This window comes from Bos taurus, chromosome 3, assembly GCF_002263795.3.
Source record: "Bos taurus isolate L1 Dominette 01449 registration number 42190680 breed Hereford chromosome 3, ARS-UCD2.0, whole genome shotgun sequence".
NCBI classification, from domain to species: domain Eukaryota; kingdom Metazoa; phylum Chordata; class Mammalia; order Artiodactyla; family Bovidae; genus Bos; species Bos taurus.
In genome coordinates, this window is record NC_037330.1 from 120,707,611 (window position 1) to 120,728,097 (window position 20,487).

General features: G+C 62.5%; 2 protein-coding genes across 5 annotated transcripts in view; one reads left to right on the plus strand and one right to left on the minus strand.

The window, feature by feature from the left end:
• Positions 1 to 1,933, minus strand: part of THAP4 (THAP domain containing 4) — a 43,551-nt gene extending 41,618 nt beyond the window's left edge. Inside the window, exon 1 of one of the 4 annotated variants that reach the window (NM_001038669.2) lies at positions 1,726 to 1,933. In NM_001038669.2, coding sequence (NP_001033758.2) covers positions 1,726 to 1,802 — 77 coding nt within the window. In that variant the 5' untranslated portion in view covers positions 1,803 to 1,933. Of the gene's footprint in view, positions 1 to 49; positions 251 to 1,020; positions 1,452 to 1,575; positions 1,697 to 1,725 lie in introns of those variants that run through there. The other 3 variants (XM_059882954.1, XM_024986814.2, XM_024986812.2) reach the window with 3 other exon arrangements.
• Positions 1,934 to 9,523: 7,590 nt separating this feature from the next.
• On the plus strand, positions 9,524 to 17,338 carry ATG4B (autophagy related 4B cysteine peptidase; the record flags this gene model as incomplete). Its single annotated transcript, NM_001001170.1, is given in 12 exon segments — positions 9,524 to 9,627; positions 9,756 to 9,827; positions 10,875 to 10,973; positions 11,337 to 11,438; positions 11,941 to 12,013; positions 12,518 to 12,597; positions 14,762 to 14,955; positions 15,224 to 15,302; positions 15,462 to 15,607; positions 16,240 to 16,296; positions 16,557 to 16,650; positions 17,265 to 17,338. Coding segments are annotated over 12 exon segments (1,174 nt in total), but the record flags the coding sequence as incomplete, so codon positions are not given.
• Between the last annotated feature and the right edge of the window lie 3,149 nt (positions 17,339 to 20,487).

Sequence of the window (20,487 nt, forward strand, 5' to 3'; positions counted from 1 at the left end):
TACTTGCAACTTATCAGTGGAACAGAAAGATGAGACGCGCACTGCCTACCCTTAAGGAGCTAGAGTCCACGGGGCAAATCAGAGGTGAAGGCGAATGCCTCCTCCTAGGCTGCGGTAAACAACCTTCAGGGACAGAGTGCTGGGAGAGACAGAGCCGGACGGCATCGTGACAGCAGGAAGGCTCCAGGAAGTAGTTCCTAGAAGCTCGCAGCAGGCCAGCCCTCCCGGTGAGCTGGGATGCCGGACTCTGGATGCCAAGAGGAGAAAGGATGCCTGCCCGTGGGCACCGCCCCCCCCCCCCCCCCCCCATTTAGAAGCCAGGTCCGGTGTCAGCCAACAGAGATGGGGGCAAGAGGCCAGGAGAGCACTCCACCCCAGGGTGCCCCAGCTGCGGCTCACTCATGGAGCCGAGGATGTGAGACAGCTCTGAGAGGGGGCGCTGCGCTCCCAACACACGTCCACCACCAAGAGTAATACCACTCCCTTTAAAAAGCAACCTGCCCCCGGAAGATACTGAATAAGATACTTAATAAACTTTTTCTTCATTCAGGCAAGATCTCTATTTAGAAAACTCTAGTGAAACTGCACATGCGAGTGTGGGGGTGGTGCGGCCTCTCTGGACGGCTGTTCGCCACACCTGAAGCCATCGAACCCACCTGAGTGCCGCGGGACCAGGCCCAGCGGCGAGTGGGGGGTAGGCTGCTGGAATACCAACTCCTCGGCAAGTCCCAACCACTCCGACCTTCTGAGTACCCTCATTGCTTCGAGAGTCCATTACCCTAAGACTCTCGCCCCAACCCCAGTTCGGGAACTTGAGAAAGCAGGGAGCTGACATCTGCAATAACCTGTTACTATCTTAATAGACTGTGACGATTTGAGACTTAGCGCTAACCAACTTCAACTTCCAGTGAGACTCTAAAGAACCGTCGTGCAGGTATTGGAAACTTAAACATCCCCCTTTAACAGCAAAGAGAAAAGTCTGCGGCGGGAGGCTGTTCGGGCAGAGGTTCTTCTGCTCACGTTCTGATAGTGCAGGCGGGAGGTCGCAGAAAACCACTCGCTGAAAAGGGCTGAGTCCCAGCGCCTTCCCGGAGCGGGCCAGGCCAGAGACAAGGCCGACCCCCACCCCGTCCCGGGCCACCCTCCGCGGCGCCACGACTAGCAGCGGCGCCCCGGCGGGTGCGGGCCGAGCCGGCAGCACGCGGCCGGGCGCCCCCCGGGACCCGGGGCCGTCCGGAGGGCCCCCAGGACACAGAGTCCGGGCGCGCGTCAGTCCCCGGGGCGCGGGGTGCGTTCGCTCGGCCTCTTCCCGATCCAGAGGTCCAGGCGGGCTCCCCGCGACGGAAACGGCAGCAAAGTGACTGCGGGCGCGAGAAAACGGCCGCGCCGAGGAAACGCGTCCCCCGCGCGCACCGTCTCCGGAGCCTGGCGGCGGCGGCCCGAGCCCCAGCGGCTCAGGGCACCCGGCGGCCTACGACCGGCTGAGGGTCGCGGGCTCCGGGGGCCGCGGTGGCCCGAGGCGCCCTGCCCAGAGACGCCGGCGGGCCAAGGTCACACAGCGCCGCGCTGACTCACTCGCGGGGCCGGCGCCCCGAGCGCCCCAGCGTCCGGCCGGGCCGCGCCGCATCGCTCGCCCCGCAGGGCCGGGCCGGGCCGGGTCGGGCCGGGCCGGGCCGGGCGGGGGCGTGGCCGGCGGGCCGGCGGCGGCGGGCGGAGCCCGCTTACCTGTGGAAAGAGACGGCGCGCTTCTCCCCCTTGCCTTGCCGGTTGGAGCAGTTCGCGGCCGCGCAGCAGATCACCATCTCGGGCCTCGGGCCGCCGCCAGGCTCCGGCCCTCGTCTAGCCGCGCCGAGCCCCGAGCGGGACCGCCCCGAGGGGAGGGCGCGCGGCGACACGGCTGCGGGACGTGGGAGCCGGCCCCGCGGCCCCCGCCGTACGGCAAGATGGCGGCGCCCGGCCGCCCGCCGCCCGGCCGCCCGGCCCGGCTCTCGGAGCGCCCGAGGGCCCCGGCGCCAGGAGGTGCGCCGCCCGAGACGCGCGGGGCCGGGGGTGGGCGGGGGCGCCCCGGGCCTGCGGCGCCCGCCGGCGACATGGCGCCCGGGGCGCGTCCGTACGGCAAGATGGCCGCCCCGGCGGGCGCGCGCGCGCTGCCGGCCCGCCGCCCGCCCCGGCGCCCTGCGGCTCTCTAGCGCCGGCCTCCGCGGCCGCGGCGAGTCGCCGCGGGGATCCCCGGGGGCGCGACGCTGGCCGCCGGGAGGCCGAGCGCGCGGGCCCGGGCCGCCAAGCCGGGCGCGCCGTACGCCAAGATGGCGGCGGCGCCGCGGCCGCGCACTTCCTACCCCGCACTTCCGGCCCCGCCCGCGCCCGCGCCGCGCGACCCGGATTGGCCCGGGCGGCGGCCCGTCGCGTCGCGCTGCGCAGCCGTCGGAGCGACGCCGCGCTCAGTCGGCGGCCCTGGAGCGAAGATGGACGCAGGTGAGGGCCGGCGGGGCGCGGGTCCGCCGGGGAGGCCCTCGCCGAGCCGCTGCGCGCCGGCGCCTAGGCTGCGGCCTCGCCGGCGCGGCGCGGGGCGGGGCGCGGGCCTGAGGCGGCGCGGGGCGCGGGCGGCGTCCCTGGGCGGCCGGCGCGGGGCTGACAGCCCGGTCAGGGTCGGCGTATCTGGCGCCCCGGCGGCCGCTCCCGGGGGCCCGAGGGCGGCCGGGACGAGCAGGGGCGGCGCGGGGCGCGGGCGGGGGCGCCGGGTGGTGCGGCGGGGCCGGCGAAGCCGGTCTCTGACGCGGCGACGGGAAGCTTTTGTCCCCCCCACCCCCGCCGGGAGTTAAGAAGGGGAAACTTCAACTCTCACAAAGTTCCGTGGGTAGGCTGCAGGCGAGCGGCATACTTCAGTACTCACAACGCACGCATGTTTTCCTCTTCAAATTCAGTAACCAATAAATGATCCCAGCGTTCCCCGTGATTGAAAGGACAGACTCCGCCTCATCGTGTCTCAAGTTCTTGGGAGCTTCACAGCAATGCGGAGTGTGTGGGGACTGGGTTGGGAGGGCGTGCGCGCATCCGTGTGTCTGTGTGTATCTGTGTGTGTGTGCTGTTTCCGTCTCTTTTCATTGTGTTTCTGCTGCGGAGCGGACACTTCTTTAATTTTTGCTGGCACGCTGTTGGGGATCTTTGTCCAGTATCCTTGAAAGCATTCTTACACCTTGAAAGGCCTTCTTTTTCCATCCCACAGCGGGGTTACTCCTTTTATAAAATGTGTAGGAAGTGATCTGTGTTAAGAACCCTCCCAACGGTACAGACTCTCCTCTGGCTGAATTCCCCCTGTCATCCTGGATGACATTGTTTTTGCTTCATTTTTCTCTTCTTGGACAGCAGCTGCAATGGGCATTTACTGGACTCTCAGTTTGGAAGCTGTGACATAAACCTTTATGGCCAATATTTCACTGATTTGTGGCATCTTGTCAGTTCAACGTGTTAGGTAGTAGAAGGAGATGGTAGGCATGATTCCCAAAATGTGATGTTAGCCAGATGTGTCGTGAAGCTGTTTAAAACAAAAAGGACTACGCCCCTGGATGGGGGAAGGAATAGAATTATTTACTTACTAAGACCATTCCTTGAGAGACTCGGTTAGGGTGGAAAGCACAGTTTTATGGTGGTCGTTTTACCTTGAACGTGGAAGCCTTCCTGTTCAAGTTAAGAGCAGCCACATGATGGAGGCTTCATGGAACCCTGATCCCTGCTTCAAAGCAGAGATGTTTGCATGTGAAGGCCTCTGCTGATGCTGACAGAAATGTCTGTGACTCTAGGGTGTGGGGGTCAGTTTTCTTTCTGACCTGATGCTGTGCGTCCTTTGGGATTGTTAATGTCCAGCCTGCCCTGATTTCCGGAGTCCTTACAGGTTCTGCCTTCCTGGCCAAACGTTATGCAGTTCCGTTTTTTTTTTTTTTTACAGTTTTTACAGTCATCCGTTCAATAGCTGTGTTTATTAGTGAGTGTGGGTTTGTGTCTGGCATTGTTCTACATCTTGTGACTAGAGAAGTGAACGAAATAGATAAAAAGTGTGTCCTGACTGACATGTTAGACGTGACACCCACAGTGTGGCTCGTGGGAGAGTGCTGTGGGCCCAGCAGGAGGGAGTTGGAATCATCAGGATGGCCTGGAAAGATCTCACCACAGAGGCAGCCAGTTTTGACTGGGACTCAAAAGCAGTGCAGGGGGAGGGGCATGTGGCCTGCTCTGGCAGCGACCAGTGGCCTGGGCGCAGTGGGTGGGAGTGAGCGAACTGAAGGCGGGGCAGCGACAAGGTCTGGTCATGGGCCTTGTTGGCTCGTGGGCATGTGAGTGGGACGGGGCTGCTTTGGGGGCTTTTTCAAGGAGGAGTAACGTGACTCGCACTGGCTGCTCTGCTGCAGAGGAGCAGAAGGCCCGTCAGGAGGCTGCAACAGTGAGCCACGCGCGAACCTGGAGGGCTGGGTCCTCGTGGGGAGAGGGGGTTGAAATCTGGTGCCTCTGCAGGTTGGGGCAGGAGGACTGTGGTGGTGGGAAGTGTGCAGGCCAGCCGCGGGATGGGAGGGGTTTGAAATACCGCGGTCTGTGGCCTGAGCTGGGAGATGCAGGGAGGCCCGGGGAGCTCTACGTGCTAGGAAGGTGTTAGGAGGGGGTCTTGCAGGGGCTAAGAGTGAGGCGCCTGCTGGACATCCGTGTCATATCGTCCAAAGGGCCTCGGGTCTGCGGGCCTGGAGCTGAGGGCGGAGGCTTGGGCTGGAGGTAGAAGTGTGTGGGGCCGGTCTGAGCAAGGTCTCTAAGGGCCTGAGTGGGAGGGGAGGCGGGGCTGGATGCCCTGGGCTGCAGGCAGCAGACCCCAGGCCTGTCCTCACAGCCCGCTCTGGTTGGCACTGAACATGCTGTCAGCTCCTTGAGGACAGAGTTGGTGTCTGGTGCTTCATCTTTGGGCTTTGCCTTTGTCTGACAGGTGGTTGGTGATGGAAGAAGCAGAACTTGAGTTGCTGGGGATGCACACGGTCCTGTCCTGTAGGTGTTCCCGGGCTGCAGGGTTTGTGTATAATGGAAATCCACGTGTTGGTGTAACGTGTAGGGGATGAGGAGGGCAGTCAGGCTCACTGAAGGCCGGCTGGAGTCCCTTCTCTCTGGTGTGTTCACTAAAGTGGCCTGGGCAGTGTCCTGGTGCCCCTAAAGTTCCAGCTTTTCTTTCCTTCCATTGATTTCCTTCCTTTGCTTCCTTTTTTCATTGAGAACTGTTGTTCAGTTGCTCAGTCGTGTCCCACTCTTTGTGGCCCCATGGACTGCATCAAGCCAGGCTTCCCTGTCCATCAGCAACTCCCGGAGCTTGCTAAAAGTCATGTCCATCGAGTCGGTGATGCCATCCAACCATCTCATCCTCTGTCATCCCCTCTCCTCCTGCCTTCAATCTTTCCCAGCATCAGGCTCTTTTCTAATGAGTTGGCTCTTTGCATCAGGGGCCAAAGTACTTAAGCTTCAGCATCAGTCCTTCCAGTGCCAGCATTTTCGTATAAATGATTTGGGATTTGAAAAAAACTAACTACTTGCAAACTCGTTATTTTAAATATAAGCATCTTTGTGGAAGAAAAGAAGGGAGGACCCGTCTTTTGGTTTTATTCTAAAAGCATACGTAACACGTGTTTATAAGGTATAACACGTGTTTATAAGATATAATCTCAGAAACATACATGTTTTGGAAAAACGTCTTTAAAGTGTGGTACATTACACTAAGCTCTAAAGAATTCTAATGGTGCATATTTTTTGTGCTTTTCCCTGGTTGAGTTACCGTGTAATTGAGACTAAGTTATCTGGTTACGTTTACTGAGTACAGTTTGCTATTTTTCAGTCATGTTAATAACGTTAAATTGAAACATTTAAAAATAGAATTGCCATCCTATTAGTGGACTTTCTGCTTTCTCTTCCTGGTGAGATCAGGGACACCCTTGGGAAGAAGAGGTGACTGGGTGGAAAAAAATGCTTTTAAAAGCCTTTCTCAAAGAGGACAGTGCATGTCTTGCTTCTCCTGTGTCTTCTTCAAATCAGAGTCACTGCCCGAGCGTCTGGAGACTGGCATTCTTTGGGAAGTCGGGCTCCTTTTAGCTCAGGAGGTGTGTGAGCTTCATAGATGAGGATCCCAGGTTCCCCTTGCGGGTCTGTGTTGTGAGACGAGGCTGCCTCCGGGCCGAGTGTGGAGGCTGCTGGTCCTCAGCCGGTGGAGCCGGTCAGTCTGAGGATGAGTCAGGATAGGAACTTCTGAGGATGGACTCCTCTTGTGGATCGGGCTGCATGAGGCTTAGTGATTGTGAAGGTTCATTTAAAAATGGAAGGTGTCGGGGTTTCCATTGCAGTCTTTGCTGACCTTGTGTTCTGCCCTCCAGAAGCATGGAACACACTTGGGCTAAATCAGTACTGAAAACGAGCAGCGGTGGTGTTCAGCTCGCGGAGGGCGATTGAGTTTCCTTGGACACGCCTCACGGCCTGAGCTCACGGGGAGGGACCCGGAGGTGCTAAGCACCGGGCTGGGGTCCCGCGGGCAGAGTTGGCCACTCGCCCTCGTTCCTAAGTGAACAAACGGAGGCTCAGAATTGTGAGTCGTGTGTCGGCCAGCAGGTGGGTTCTCTGTTTCCAGAGTCTGATCTCAATAGAAAGTCGAACAGCAGAAGTGATTGGAATTCGGGGAGGTCTGTCCTTCCTTCACTGCAGAGGCTGAGCCTCAGGTCAGGGGTTGCCAGGGGCTTGTGGCGGGTGTCGGGGGCAGGAGGGTTGGCCTGTACCCCCAAGGCTGAGAAGCCCTTGGCTCTGCCTCTCTGGCCACAGCTGCAGGTCCATGAACTCCATGCTGGCGCCGGGGGCGGGCCTGTTCTTGGGGCCAGGGCTTGTCAGGTCACCTGGGTGGCCGGGCTAATTCTGGAGGACGTTGGCCCGGGTGTCGCAGCTCGGACTGTGGAGATGGGTGTGCTGCCCTCCCTGCGCCCCCCTGGGAGGACCAGGGCTCGTTGCACGTGCTGATCCGTTCTCTCTTTAGCTCCTGCTTTGCCAGCGAGTTAACTGGCATAGGGGAGAAGGGTGTGGGCTGAGACCACCGGGCGCTCCGCAGGGTGCAGAGAGGGGAGCTGGGCCTGGGGTGTCCTAGGCCGATGTCACAGGAGCCGTGACCTGTGCCCAGAAGGGTCCCGCCTCCAGGAGGAGCGGGAGGTGTGGGCTGCGGGACCCCTGGCGGCTTCCTGCCCATGTGGTCCCTTCAGGAACCTCGGGCAGTGAAGACTGCGAGGCTGCCCAGCCTGTAATGTTGTGAGTCACAGCGAGGGACTCGGTGACGTGTTAACAGGGAGGACACGTGTTTCCCCTTCCCTCTGAAGTTGGCTGTGTTGCCTATAAAGTCGGTGTCTTACCCTGAGAGCCGTGCCTGCTTCCTCGTGTGCCCCTTCTTGGGTGAGAACCCGCCCACTGCGGGCGCTGCTATCACCAGTGTTCAGAGCAGCCGCGCCCCCTTTTCTTGCTCACCTCGCTGGAAGCTGGCGTCTCCGGCACACCCCAGGGCCCTCTGATGTGTGCGTGCCCCGCTGTCCTCAGAGTGCTCCAGGGCTTAGTAGGCAGGGCCGCCTCGGGTTCTGGCTGCGGGCCTGCAGGGTGAGCGCCACTGCCGCGCAGCGCTGCGGGCTGAGATCAGACAGGTCCTGTTGGCGCTGCACCCTTGGAGTCATCGTGGCAGGCGTGAGTCCACAGGTGTGTAAGCCTTGAGGTCTGAGGCGGCCGTGCCCTCTGAAGATGTGGAGACGGCTTCCACAGGCAGAGACGCAGACGTGTTCTCTGAGGAGACAGAGCTGCGGCTCACTCCTGCTAGGGTTATAATCATGTGCACAAACAAACAACTCTATGTGGAAAGGGCTAGAGAGAACCTTGGAGGTTAAATTATTAATCCTTGATTGCAAGCCAGCCTGGCGGACATGGGGGACGCACGGACAAGGCAGGCCCTCAGAGCAGGGCAGCCTTGCCCGGGCCCTTGGGAGCCACTGTGGAGGTGCAGGGCCCCTCTGTGCCCGTGGGGTTTCGGGCGATGGGCAGGAGGCAGAGCTGGCTCCCAGCGTTGGGGGGTTCCTGGTGCGTGCTGAGCACACGGCCTCTCTTGCTGCCGGCGTGTGGTGTCGTGAGCGCTGTCCGCAGCCCTGGGAGCGCAGGTTGGCTGAGCAGCAGTGCAGCCGTTCAGGGCCAGCAGAGCACGTGCCTCTGTCCTTGACGTTGGTGACGCACGCCGACCTTGGAGTCCTTTGTCTGCCGGCCTCTCGTGAACCCTTCTCAGGAAGGGCTCAGGGCTGCATCCCGGCTGTGCTGCCGGGACATGTTCTGGGTGATGGTTGAGGAGCTTTCCCCACCCAGAGGCTGACTGTGTGCCGGGGCACCCCCAGCCGTGGGGGCCCCACAGGGACCTGCGCCCCTCTGCCTGCCTTTCCTGGGGCTGGGGGTGCCGGCAGGACGCTGTGAGGCGCCAGGACTCCGGACAAAGAAACGCAGGTGAGTCGGCACAGACTGCTTCTGCAAGGAGGCACGAGGCTGCAGCTGATGCTTTACGTTTTGTGGGCTTTGGATTGTTTGTTTTAGTAAATTGTTGTTTACTAAAAGGTAGGGCTGTTATTGAAAAATAAAATCAAGTGTGGGAGAAGCTCATTCCACGTCTTTGATTTTCCGGAGAGCTGAGTGGAGGTGCATGTGGACGGGGTGGGGGCGCTGTTGGAGCGGGTGAGGCGGCAGCCGGGAGCAGGGTGCCCGGGATGCCCCGTGGGCCTCGCCCCATGGGTGGCGGATGAGCTGCTGCGTTGGGAGCCCAGGGCAGAGGGAGGGTGTCCGCCGGGCTCCGGCTTCTCTGAAGCTGCGCCATGGGCCGCAGGTGGACACAGTGCACACGCAGCTCCGCGGGAAGCGGGGGTTGTACCCTGGGTTCCAGGGCGCCTGCAGCCCCGGGGCCCCACGCTGCTGTCTGGAGTGGCGCCCTGCCGGGTAAGGTGGCCCAGCCAGACTGCTGCTGCTCCGCCTCGCGTGCCGTCCAGACCAGCCCCACGTGCAGAGACGGAGGTCTGGGCCCGTCTGTTTGTCTTTTAGGTTCGAGTCTGAAACAGGGGCTTGATGTGTTAGTTGCTGGGTCGTGTCCGACTCTCTGTGGCCTCGGGGACTGTAGGTGCCAGTTCCCTGTGTCTGTGGAGTTCTCCATGTGGGAACGCTGGAGTGGGTAGCCGTGCCTTCTCCAGGGGATCTTCCTGGCCCGGGGATCAAACCCGCGCCCCGTGCACTGCGGGTGGCCCCTGTGCTGTGGGGGCCACTCCTCCCGCCCCTCTGTGCCTGGGCCTGGCCCTGGCCCCTGCTCCCTAGCACTGAGCACCCCCTTCTTCATGTGGTGGCCGTGCAGAGGCCCCAAACTCCACGTGGGCTCTCTGTACAGAGACGCTGTGCATGATCTCTGATCCTCGTTTATAAAATCAGGAAACGGCCATCAGAGTGTGTCTTTGGTTTCCATAGCTACCCTGACCTACGACACGCTCCGATTTGCTGAGTTTGAGGATTTCCCTGAGACCTCGGAGCCTGTCTGGATCCTCGGGAGGAAGTACAGTGTCCTCACAGGTACGGCCCTGCCGAACTGCCCTCCTCTCCTGCAGAAAGCGGCATGGTGGTCAGTTGTCTGTGACTTCCCGAGACACAGGCCTGGGCGCTTACTGCCGTGTGTGCATGTCCCTTCTCTCATTCTCTAGAAAAGGACGAGATCTTGGCTGATGTGGCATCGAGACTCTGGTTTACGTACAGAAAGAACTTCCCGGCCATCGGTGAGTACCGCCTGCTGCAGCGAGTGCTTTGAGCAGGAAGCACAGAGCTCAGCGCCAGGGCTTGTCCCTGGTGTCGCCCTCAGGCAGCTTTCTGGCTGCAGAGCTCGGCCGCAGCCTAGGGTCCCGGTCCTGCCGCACCGGGGATGCTTTCGACAGTGGCCACGCTTGCTCCCTGGGGCCTGGGGCCTGGCGATGAGCCACGCCTGCTGTTGGCAGTGCAGAGCGGAGCGCGGCCGGAAGCGCATGGCCCCTCTTGGTGCTGAGGCCACCTCTGCTCCTGGAGGCCCCGGGCCTCCGCGATGGGCCCGGGTTGGAGCTGGCAGCGCTGTGGGTTGGGCGCTGGGAAGCCCTTGTCACGCCCCTCAGCTGCCCTGGTGGGTCCGCTCTTGGTTGTAGGCCCTGAAGGGCAAGGCGGGGCTCTTAGATGTGTCCCTGGCGGCCAGTCTCCATCAGCTCCCTCCTCAGGGGGCTGCTGTCTGTCCCCAGAGCTCGGGAGCCGGGGGCACCTCCCTGTCCCGGGGCTGCATCCTGCCGCAGGCTTGTCAGACACCTCAGGCTCGCTCTCACTCCTGCTGGGCCCCCATGGGGCTGGAGCCACTGGGCGGGCGGCGCTGTCTGAGCCCCAGGGAAGGGCAGCTGGCGGCAGCCTGCGTGAGTGGCCGTCGGGGGAGCTCGGTGGCTCTCCCGGCCGTGGTCTGTGCCACTGACCGCAGCACGAGACCACCGTGCGGTGGGGTGACCCGCGTGCTGCGGAGGCTGCAGCTGCAGGCGCTCGGCCCGCTCTGAGCCTGCCCTCTGCGGCAGGCCGTGTCCGCTGTGCGTCTGCGAGCCGCGGGGCCTGTCGCACATCTGGGGACGCCGCTCCCACTCTGCATCACTCGTGAGGCTGAGGTCTCTTTGCGTGTGTCTAGGTGTTCTGTTTCTCTGAGACTTGTTCACACATTGTCCCCTAACGAGGGGAGTGAGGGCATTTCCCTCAGCGGGAGCGGGTCGTTGGCGGGCCCGGCCTTGGTCTGACGTGTGCGCCTCTCTCGCCCTCCACGGCAGGGGGCACCGGCCCCACCTCGGACACGGGCTGGGGCTGCATGCTGAGGTGCGGACAGATGATCTTCGCCCAGGCCCTGGTGTGCCGGCACCTGGGCCGCGGTGAGTCTCTGCGAGTCGGCACGTTCTTGGGGGGCAGGGGGCATCGCCGTGCATTCCGGGGCTTCGGGGTTTTCTTTGTAACGACCGAGAAGTTTCCGTTGATTAAAGAAAGCGGCTCTGACGACGCTCGTAAGCGTTTGTGTTTCAGAAGTCGTCTCTAAAGCACTGAGCCAGTCTCCATTTCTGTGTGCGTCTGCTTTGACGCGTTGGCGTGTGTATGTTTGAAACCCTGAAGAACGCACTTCTCCCGCTGAGGGAGTCTCTCGGGAAGTATGGGCACCACCTGTGTTGTGAGAGCCTTATGACGACGGCGGCCGCTTGCCTGTGTTTGGGGAAACTGAACTTGTGTGTCTATCCCCATAGACTGGAGGTGGACGCAGCGGAAGAGGCAGCCGGACAGCTACTGCAGCGTCCTGCAGGCGTTCCTGGACAGGAAGGACAGCTGCTACTCCATCCATCAGATAGGTGGGGGGCGCGGCACGTCGGGCGTGGGCCTCGAGGGCGCCTCTGTTGTGAGAGCTGGGGTTCCATGCGGCTCTCTGCCCGAGCTCACGTGCTGTCAGCCTGGCGTTGGTGAACAGCAGCTTGCAGGCCTCGCAGGCTGCTCCTTGGCGCCCCGCGATGGCAGCACTGCCTGTCCAGACGCCCCGCAGTCTTGGCCAGCTTGTCTCGTCCTGCCTCCACCCACGTGGACGGGGCGGAGCTCTGTGCTCACTGACCTGAGCTCCGCCTCAGTCCGCTCCCCCACCTGGGCTAGGGTTGGGGTCCGAGGGGGGTGCACCTTGAAGAGAAGGGTGTCCCTGCGGGCGGCGGTGGCGCATCCTGGCGCTAGGCAGGAGCTCCCGTGAGGCAGGCTTCTCGGCCAGCGTTCCCAGGCCACACGGCCCGCACGGCCTCTGGGATGGGGAGTAGGAGGGGTTTCGGGACGCGGAGGGGGGTGAGGGTCGCTAACCTCTGTTTCCTGCAGCACAAATGGGAGTCGGCGAGGGCAAGTCCATCGGCCAGTGGTACGGGCCCAACACCGTCGCCCAAGTCCTCAAGTACGTGCCCAGGCTGCTCACACTTGCCCGGGCCTCTGCCGCCGAAGGAAACGAGGGCTCTCTTGCTCTCTTGGCCTTTTCAGGACCCTCAGAAGGGTCCTCAGAGGTCACCGTGCCGAGGGGTCTTAGGAGACGGAATCTGTTTTTAGTGAGGGTGTGTCCACCTGGGTCCTGGGAGCCCCTGCAGAGCCCCCAGATTAGACAGAGCCCCCTTCTCTCAGGCTGTGACTCCTCGGCCACAGGCGCCCACCCAGCATGGCGCCTCCCACTGTGCTGTCAGCTCGGCGTGTCGGGGGCGCAGGCTGGGCTGATTGGGGTGGCCGGGCTGCCTCAGGCTTGGCAAGGCCTGGGCTGGGCTTTTGACTCTTGCCCGTGTGCTGGCCCGATTGGGAAGTGGGTCCCTGAACGGCTCCTCGCGCGACCTCCCCTGCACAGCTGCGGCTGGCAGAGGCCAGGAGGCTCGAGCCGGGCAGGCTCATCGGGGTGTCCTCCCCTCCCCGGTAGGAAGCTGGCTGTCTTCGACACCTGGAGCGCCCTGGCTGTGCATGTGGCAATGGACAACACAGTGGTGATGGCGGATATCAGTGAGTGAGTGGGCTCCGGGCAGGGCAGGAGGGTGCTGGGCGCCCTGCTTCTGCGTCTGGGGTGGAGTTTTCGGTGCCCGTGTTCTGGGCCTGCGTGCGCTCTGATGCCCCATGAGGAATGCCACAGCATCTTCCTGGCCCCCAGACGCTGTGAGAGGTTTAGAATTCTGAGGAGCACCCAGACTCACAAGGTCTACAGGCAAAGCTGTGGTCTGCCTGTCGTCACTGAGGAAGGAGCAGGGTTCAGACACTGACAGTGTGAACGGGGCTGAGGGAGGAGCAGAGTTCAGACGCTGACGGTGTGAACGGGGCTGGGACCCACAGGCAGGGGCCTGTCAGGGTGCGGGGCGGGCCGTGTGGGGTGCGCGAACTGCTCCTGTCTTGGGCCAGGTGTGGGTGGACCCCGCGCCAGCAGGAAGGTGTCCTCCTCACAGAAGGGCCTCTTGGTTGGCAAAGCAGAACTCAGATAAAGTTGAGAGACGGCGCAGCAGGGCAGCTGCGTCCCTGGGGCGGTAGCGTGAGCTAATGCGGAGCAGGCAGGGGAAAAGGACAGGATCTGAACTGTCTAGAAACGTCAAGCTTTCTATCTCAGCTTTTGGGTTGAAAAAGTCAAGCTTAAAGGTTACCTGTCAGAAGTTGACATGTACAAAACTCAGGGAAGAGTATACACCTTTAGTGCTGGTGACGGCACAGTGAACGGTGATGGAATGAAGTGTAGTTCAGGAGCCTAGGAAAGGACCGGTAACAGTGATGGAAGGACCTTTGGAAGTGCAGCGTAGAGAGAATGCTTTAGAAGGAGGTGCGGTAGAACGACTACCTTTTAGAGCTGGCTGTCTGCAGCAGTGTGCACGTTACCAGCAACTGTGTCAGGGGTAAGGAGAAGCCCAGAAATCTGTGTTTGGAAATCAGGAGGGGAGAGCCTTATGCCGACCCGTGTGTGGGTTTTCCCAGCCCAGCAGTTCCGCGACGCCCGTCTGCAGGCCTGCAGAACCCCCTGACACACACACCCCCACTGAAGACCCCAGGGCGAGTCCAGGTGGTGGACTTGTGCTTCCGACGGACTGGCTGGAGGCACCATGACCCTGTCCTCGGGTCCGTGACTTTGCTGGGGCAGCTGGGAGACTCAGGAGCACTTTACTCACGAGAGCACGGGCGTACCCAAGGACAGGACTCAGGCAGCCAACGGGAGAGACACCTGAAGTCCTTTCAGCGTTTATGGGGGCGGCACTAACAGGCCCGAGGGTCCAGGTTGTCGTCTACTGGCGACTGAACACTCCCTTCTCTGGAGCAGCGTGGAGGGGCGCCTGCATCCAGCCCCTCCCTCAGAGCTCTCCAGAGCCCCCAGTAACAACCGGGGATGGCTCCATGGCACTCCTCACTCAGGAAGGTCTGAAGGTTTGGAGGCACCTGCTCAGGACGCACCCCTGACCCCTTCTGATTAGCAAGGGGACTCAAGAGGGTGTTTGATGGGCTCTGAGGAGGTACCCAGCAGGGCCTGACTCTCCAGTGCACACATCCCTACCTTGGGTATCTGTTGGCACTCTGCGAGCAAGTAGATTCATGGATCTTTTTTTTAATTTAAGGTGTTTTCCCTTTGGGTCATGACTCGCCGTCCCAGACTTGGCTGGCTCCTTGCCTGCCCAGGCGTGTGTGCTGTCGTAGGCCCCCTCCTGGCGTTCTCTCACCCTGTACTTTTGGCTCCTTAGTGGGGAAGGGTGTCCAGGAGCCACGGCTGGGTGCCTGGACGCTTGTGGCTGCTGGAGGGTCTTCTACACTGAACTCGGGAGTAAGCCTGTTCCCTGAGGGATTAGCGGTGTGTTTAGACAGAAGGAAAAGAAAGAAACGTTTCTGCTTGATGCTGCCCTTGCTGAGGGGGCCGCGGGCCTGCGGTCAGCGCTGCGTCCGCCTGGCTGGTGGCTTCCCAGGCGCATGTGAGTGTGCTCTCACACTAGTCTGTGTGTATGCTGTATTTCACAGTAGAAGTTTCCAGTTGGGCACACGTAGGAAGCATGCGCTCTCTCTGTCCCTGTAGCGGCAGGCTTATCTGAGGCTCAGTTTCCAGGGCTGAGCTGTTCTTGACCCACTGGACTGTTCACAGCTGTGTTTTAGCGGTGGACTCGCACCTCCTCCCTTGCAGCCCCTGAGAACAGTTTGCCTCTTGCAGGGAGGTTATGCAGGAGCAGCCTTCCCTGTGCCGGGGCCGAGGCCTTCCCCGCAGACTCCGAGCGGCATTGCAACGGCTTTCCGGCAGGCGCCGAGGGCGGCGGGCGCGCGGCACCCTGGAGACCCTTGGTGCTGCTCATCCCGCTGCGCCTGGGGCTGGCAGACGTCAACGCGGCCTACGCGGGCACACTCAAGGTGGGTCTGTGCCGGCATCTCCCCTCCTGCGGCCGGGGCCGCTGCTTCCCGGAGCCCCCTGCTGTCCCCTCTGCCCCCTGGGTTGTGCCGGCTCCTCCCTACAGCGGCTGGGCCAACCCCTTGTGTGGCTGCTTGCTGCCCTGCTGTCCCCTTCGCCCTGCCTGGGGCTCCCGCGAAGGACCTGCGCCTCAGGGTCGGGAGCCGCGCTCTATGAGGCGGTGCTCGCAGCCCCGCGGGGAGCCCCTGCTCACAGCCCTGCTCCCTGCAGCACTGCTTCCGGATGCCCCAGTCCCTGGGCGTGATCGGAGGGAAGCCCAACAGTGCCCACTACTTCATCGGCTACGTTGGTGAGTGGGGGTCTGCTGTGGTTGAAGGAAGTGGGTGGTCCTCAGGGTGCCCCCCCCCCGCCCCTCCACTGGACACGAAGCCGCCTCCGCCAGGCTGGCGTGGCTTTGGGGGCTGCGGTGGGGCTGCCCTGCCCTCGCTGACGCCCGCCGCCCACCCAGGGGAGGAGCTCATCTACCTGGACCCCCACACCACGCAGCCAGCCGTGGCGGCTGCTGACCGCTGCCCGGTCCCGGACGAGAGCTTCCATTGCCAGCACCCGCCGGGCAGGATGAGCATCGCGGAGCTCGACCCGTCTATCGCCGTGGTGCGTCCCCCGTGTCCCGCCATCGGCGCTGTCCTGCTGCTGCTGCAGGAGGGAGGCCCCCTGCTCCCGTGATTTCACCGTCGTGCGCTTAGTGTGACGTCAGGCAGTTCAGAGCCCAGAAGCGCGCAGAGCGGCTCCGGCCCCACCCCCTCACCGCAGCCCCTCCTCGGGCTCCCCACCCCGCGCGCTTTGTGCTCGGTTTCTGAGCTGCTATGTCTGCCGGGTGGGCCTTAAGAATGTACCTCCTCGCTCACGCTCTTCTGATGGCAAGGCGGGAAGGGTTGGTTCGACTCAGAATACATTTGTGGGAGGCCAGGGACCCCTAGAAATCAGAACAACGTACCGGTCACCCAAGCCGTGGACACGAGGCATTGGGTCCTGAGAAGGGGCGACCCCAGACGCACTGCCTGTGGGTCTGGGTCACTCCCAGAGGCCCGTGGCCCCGGGGAGGGCGTTGGCGGGGGTCTCACAGGAGCCCGTGTGAGCTCGTCAGAACGAGGCCGGGTCTGAGGCCGTCTGGGCGGAGGGGGGTGGGCACCGCAGCCGGACAGCAAGGCAGGCCCGGCATGTCCAGGGTGCACCTGAGGGCCCGCGGGCCGGGTGGCCCCGCTTACGGCACGTGTTGGTTGCAGGGGTTCTTCTGTGAGACCGAGGATGACTTTAACGACTGGTGTCAGCAAGTGAGCAAGGTGGGTGGTGGCTCCCGTCCCGTGGGGTGTGGGCTGGAGGCTGGTCGGGGTCTGGGGTCCAGCCCCCGCCTCAGCTGCCCCGCCCTGTGTGGGGCCGCGCTTGCCTTGCCTGCCCCTGGACGCCCCGTCATGCTTGCTGTGGTCGCAGACCCCCTGGGATTCCCATCCCTGGGGTTGCCTGGGAAGGCCGCCTGGCCTGGTGGGTCCTGCCTCCGCTTGGCCCTCCCTGCGCCGTGGCCTGACCCGCACTCTGCCGACAGCTGTCCCTGCTGGGAGGCGCCCTGCCCATGTTTGAGCTGGTGGAGCAGCAGCCTTCCCACCTGGCCTGTCCCGACGTCCTCAACTTGTCCTTAGGTGAGTCCAGAGGCCCCAGGGTCTCGTGCTGGGGTGCGGTCTGCCTGATGCTGCCCTCCCCTGCCACCCCAGGGCCTGTTCTGCTGACCTGTGGCCTGAGCCCCAGGTGCAACTCCCTGGGGTTTTGTGAGGGGCCCCCAGGGGGCACACTATGCGTGTCCGCTTCATGCCTTCTCCCTGGGCTCCTGGGAGCCGGGACAGGCTAGGCCTTCTGCAGTGAAGCAGACTCTGGGGCTCTGTCCCTACAGCCCCGTGGTTCTGGGGGCACCTTCCCAGTATGAGTGGAGCTTGTGCAGAGGGGGTCCGCCTGGTGTGGCTAGGTGCCCTCCGGTGGGGGGCCCTCGTCCCTGAGTCTGAGGGCTGGGCTCTGCTGCCTGTTCGGACCCTGCCAGGAGCAGGGTGCCCCAGCTGGGCAGTCTGGGGTGCCCCGCCCCCCATCTGCATTCAGGCCTCCCTGACAGTCGGGCACCGGGCAGGACGTGCTCCTCACAGGGCATGCGGGTGGGACGTGGGGTGAGGCCTGTGCGCCCTCAGGCACTTGACCCTCAGCCCCACCCCCTAGACTTAGTGACGCATGCCTGCGTCTACCGAGGTTTTGTCTCGTTTTTTTCTAGACTCTTCTGACGCGGAGCGACTGGAAAGATTCTTTGACTCAGAAGACGAAGACTTTGAGATCCTGTCCCTCTGAGAGTCCTGCAGGTGGGGATGGTCTCACTGGCCCTGCAGGGGCGCTCGGCCGCCGCGTCTCGTCCACCCGCTGCCCGCCGCCCAGCGCCCCAGCCCAGCCGCCTCCACGTGACGGAAGCCCTGGGCACGCGCTCCCGCCGCACTGCCAGCCCTGCCTGGCACCCCGTGCCTTCCTGGCCCGGCTGCTCACCTTGAAATTAAAGCCCTGTCTGAAGCTCCATGAAGGACATGGCTGCCGCTGGGCGTCCCTAGACAGGCTCTGAAGACGCAGTCTGCAGGGTGCCGTGGGAAAAGGGGCCAAGGACCATGGCGGGCGTCCCGCACTGGGAGGAGAGGCATGGGGGCGGGCAGTCAGGTCCAAAGATGTCGCTGCGCGCCGTGCCAAGCAGCAGTGCGGCCCGGCCGGAGCCCGGGGAGGCCACGGCCCGTGCTGCTGCTGCTTGTCCCGCCTGCTTCCCCTAGGGTGGGGGGCTTGCTGCCCCGGAGCACCCCCCACCTCACCCCTCGTCAGGGCCTCCCTCCCGATCGGCACAGCTTCAGATGGTTTGGGGCCTGAGGGTCAAGCCTGCTTGTGGTGTGAGGCGGGTGTGTCGCTCCTCACCGCCAGGGGCACACCCAGACCTGCTCACACTGACCTGGGGCCGCCTGCCTCCTCTCAGCCTGTGTCCCACCCAGGAGTGCAGACCCGGCTGGGAGCTCAGGTGGGGGCGGCCTCCCTCCCAGGAGCCCCCAACTGCCTGCCACCCAGGGGGCAGCGGGCACCCTGCCCCTCAGGTGTTGTCCACCTAAGTTATTTCGTGTCCCTTACGTTTTCTCCCCTTCTCTGTCCCTCAGGCAGAGCTGGGGGTCTCTGTTCCCCCTGCCGCTGGCGCGCAGGGTCTCTGCTCAGCCGGCAGCAGGGGTGCCTGACGGGGGACCACTGACCAGAGGGGGCTGTCTCGTGTGTTGGAAAAGGCTTATTGAAGAGTATCTACTCTTAGTCGTCTAGTTTGTGGTTCTTTACTGCAAATAATAAGTTTCAATAGAAAACAGAATTTGTCTGTGTCTTGATTTTCCTGGAGTTGTAATTGGATGTGGTGAGAACAAGGACAGTATTTTCTGTTTGTAAGGGCCCCTGGGAAGGACCTGGTGGGCACACAGAGCGAGCTCGTGGTTCCCAGGCCTGGGCGGGCAGTGCCCCCTGCATGGACCTGCTCTGCGCGGTGTGCTGGTTCTCACCTTGTGTTGTTCAGTTGCTCAGTTGTGTCTGACTGTGACCCTGTAGACTGCAGCACGCCAGGCTTCCCTCCCTTCAGCATCTCCCAGTTTCCTCAGATTCATGTCCGTTGAGTCACTGATGCCATGCAAGCATCTCATTCCGTCACCCTCTTCTTTAGTCTTCAGTCTTTCTCAGCATCAAGGTCTTTGTTCCAGTTAGCTCTTTGCATTTGGTGGCCCAAGTACTGGAGCTGCAACATCAGCATTGGTCCTTCCAGTGAATATTCAGAACCGGTTGGATCTGCTTGCAGTCCAAGGGACTCTCAAGAGTCTTCTCCAACACCACAATTTGAAAGCATTAATTCTTCAGCGGTCAGCCGCCTTTACGGTCCAACTCACATCGATGCACGACTACTGGAAAAACCACCCAGTGGCTCAGGAGTAAAGAATCCACCTACAGTGCAGGAAAAACAGGCTCCATCCCTGGGTCGGGAAGGTCCCCTGGAGGGCATGGCAAGCCTCTGCAGCATTCTTGCCTGGAGAATCCCATGCAAAGAGGAGCCTGGTGGGCTGCAGACCACAGGGTCGCAGAGTTGGACACAACTGAAGTGGCTGAGCACCCTTTCCCTCATGTGGTTTGTGTTTAAACCAAGACATGCAGGGAGGTCAGACTCTGTTGCTCCCTCACGGGTGTGGAGTGGCCATGGTGCTGGGCGTTTGGCAGCTCCCTAAACAGCACCCTTTTGGGTGCCCAATGCCTCAGCTGGTCACCCCCAAGTGAGTCACCAGGAAGGACTGAGCAAGGCCACTTGCCACACCCAGGAGGTCCTGGTGGGAGTGCTGGAGCTACGCTGAGCCGTTCCACTCCCTGCCGTGGTGGGTTCACGGGGACCAGGGCCAGAGAGGAAGTGCTGTGGCCAGAGCCCGAGGCCTGGCTTCTAGAAGCAGCCCATTTGGCTTCTGGAGCCTCCACACTCCGGCTGAGGCTCCTCTTAGGACCCTGGAGGTCAGAGGTCAGCAGTGCTGTCCCCAGGGCCCTGGCTACTTCCCTTGTCCAGCTCCCACACCCCTGGCCCAACAGCCCACATGCACACACAGCATCGTCTCCCCTGACCAGACCCTTCTGCCTCCAAGGACTGCGGGGCCCTGTCCTAACTTGGGCCAGTGGGCTCCCCGTCAGGGGCCTCCTGCCCAGGCCTGTGGCCTCCCTGTCAGCCAGACCTCAGGACCCCTGCCCACACTGTTGTTTTCTTCCCCCAGCATGTGGCCTGTCGTGTGAAAGGTCAGAAGGCAGGTCAGGGGTCGCCCACCATCCCTGTGGATGCCCTCAGGACTCTTGAACGCAGTGGTCCAGCTCCACGTGTGGCTCCTAACTGCTGCTGCCCTGACCTCAAGCACGTGCTGCTGGCTGGGTGGACGCACCCGAGGCTGGCCCAGCGCCCGTGGCGGGCCCTGTGAGGCAGCCACATGGCCGTCCGGGTGCAGGGACCCAGGCCCCTCCGTCCTCCCCCGAGGGCTGGGCTGCGCCTCCTGCCCAACCCCGTGGGCGGGCAGCCTCCTCTGTGCAGCTGGGCCGGAGGGCGCCCCTGTTGTGCAGGAGCAGGGCCTGGGCACCTCTGCCCCTGGATCTGTCACATGGTCTCATTCTGCTTGGGACCCAGTCTCCGGCCCACACCCTGGAAGCGCTGAGCCCTGGGGCGCCCTGTAGACAGGGACCCTGCCTGCCTCCCACTGCAGGGCTCATCCTGGAGTAACTGCGGGATGGGATGCAGAGGGTTATACAGCTGGGTCTCCCATCTCAACAGAATGACCAGCATGTACCAGATGCATTCAGATGAGACAGATGCTGCTCTGACACGGCCAGGCCGGGCCCGGCAAGCCAAGGCACAGGGCTGGCACTCAGCCCAGGCGCGACCAGGCCAGGCCGACAGCACCAGGGCCCCCAGCTGCCAC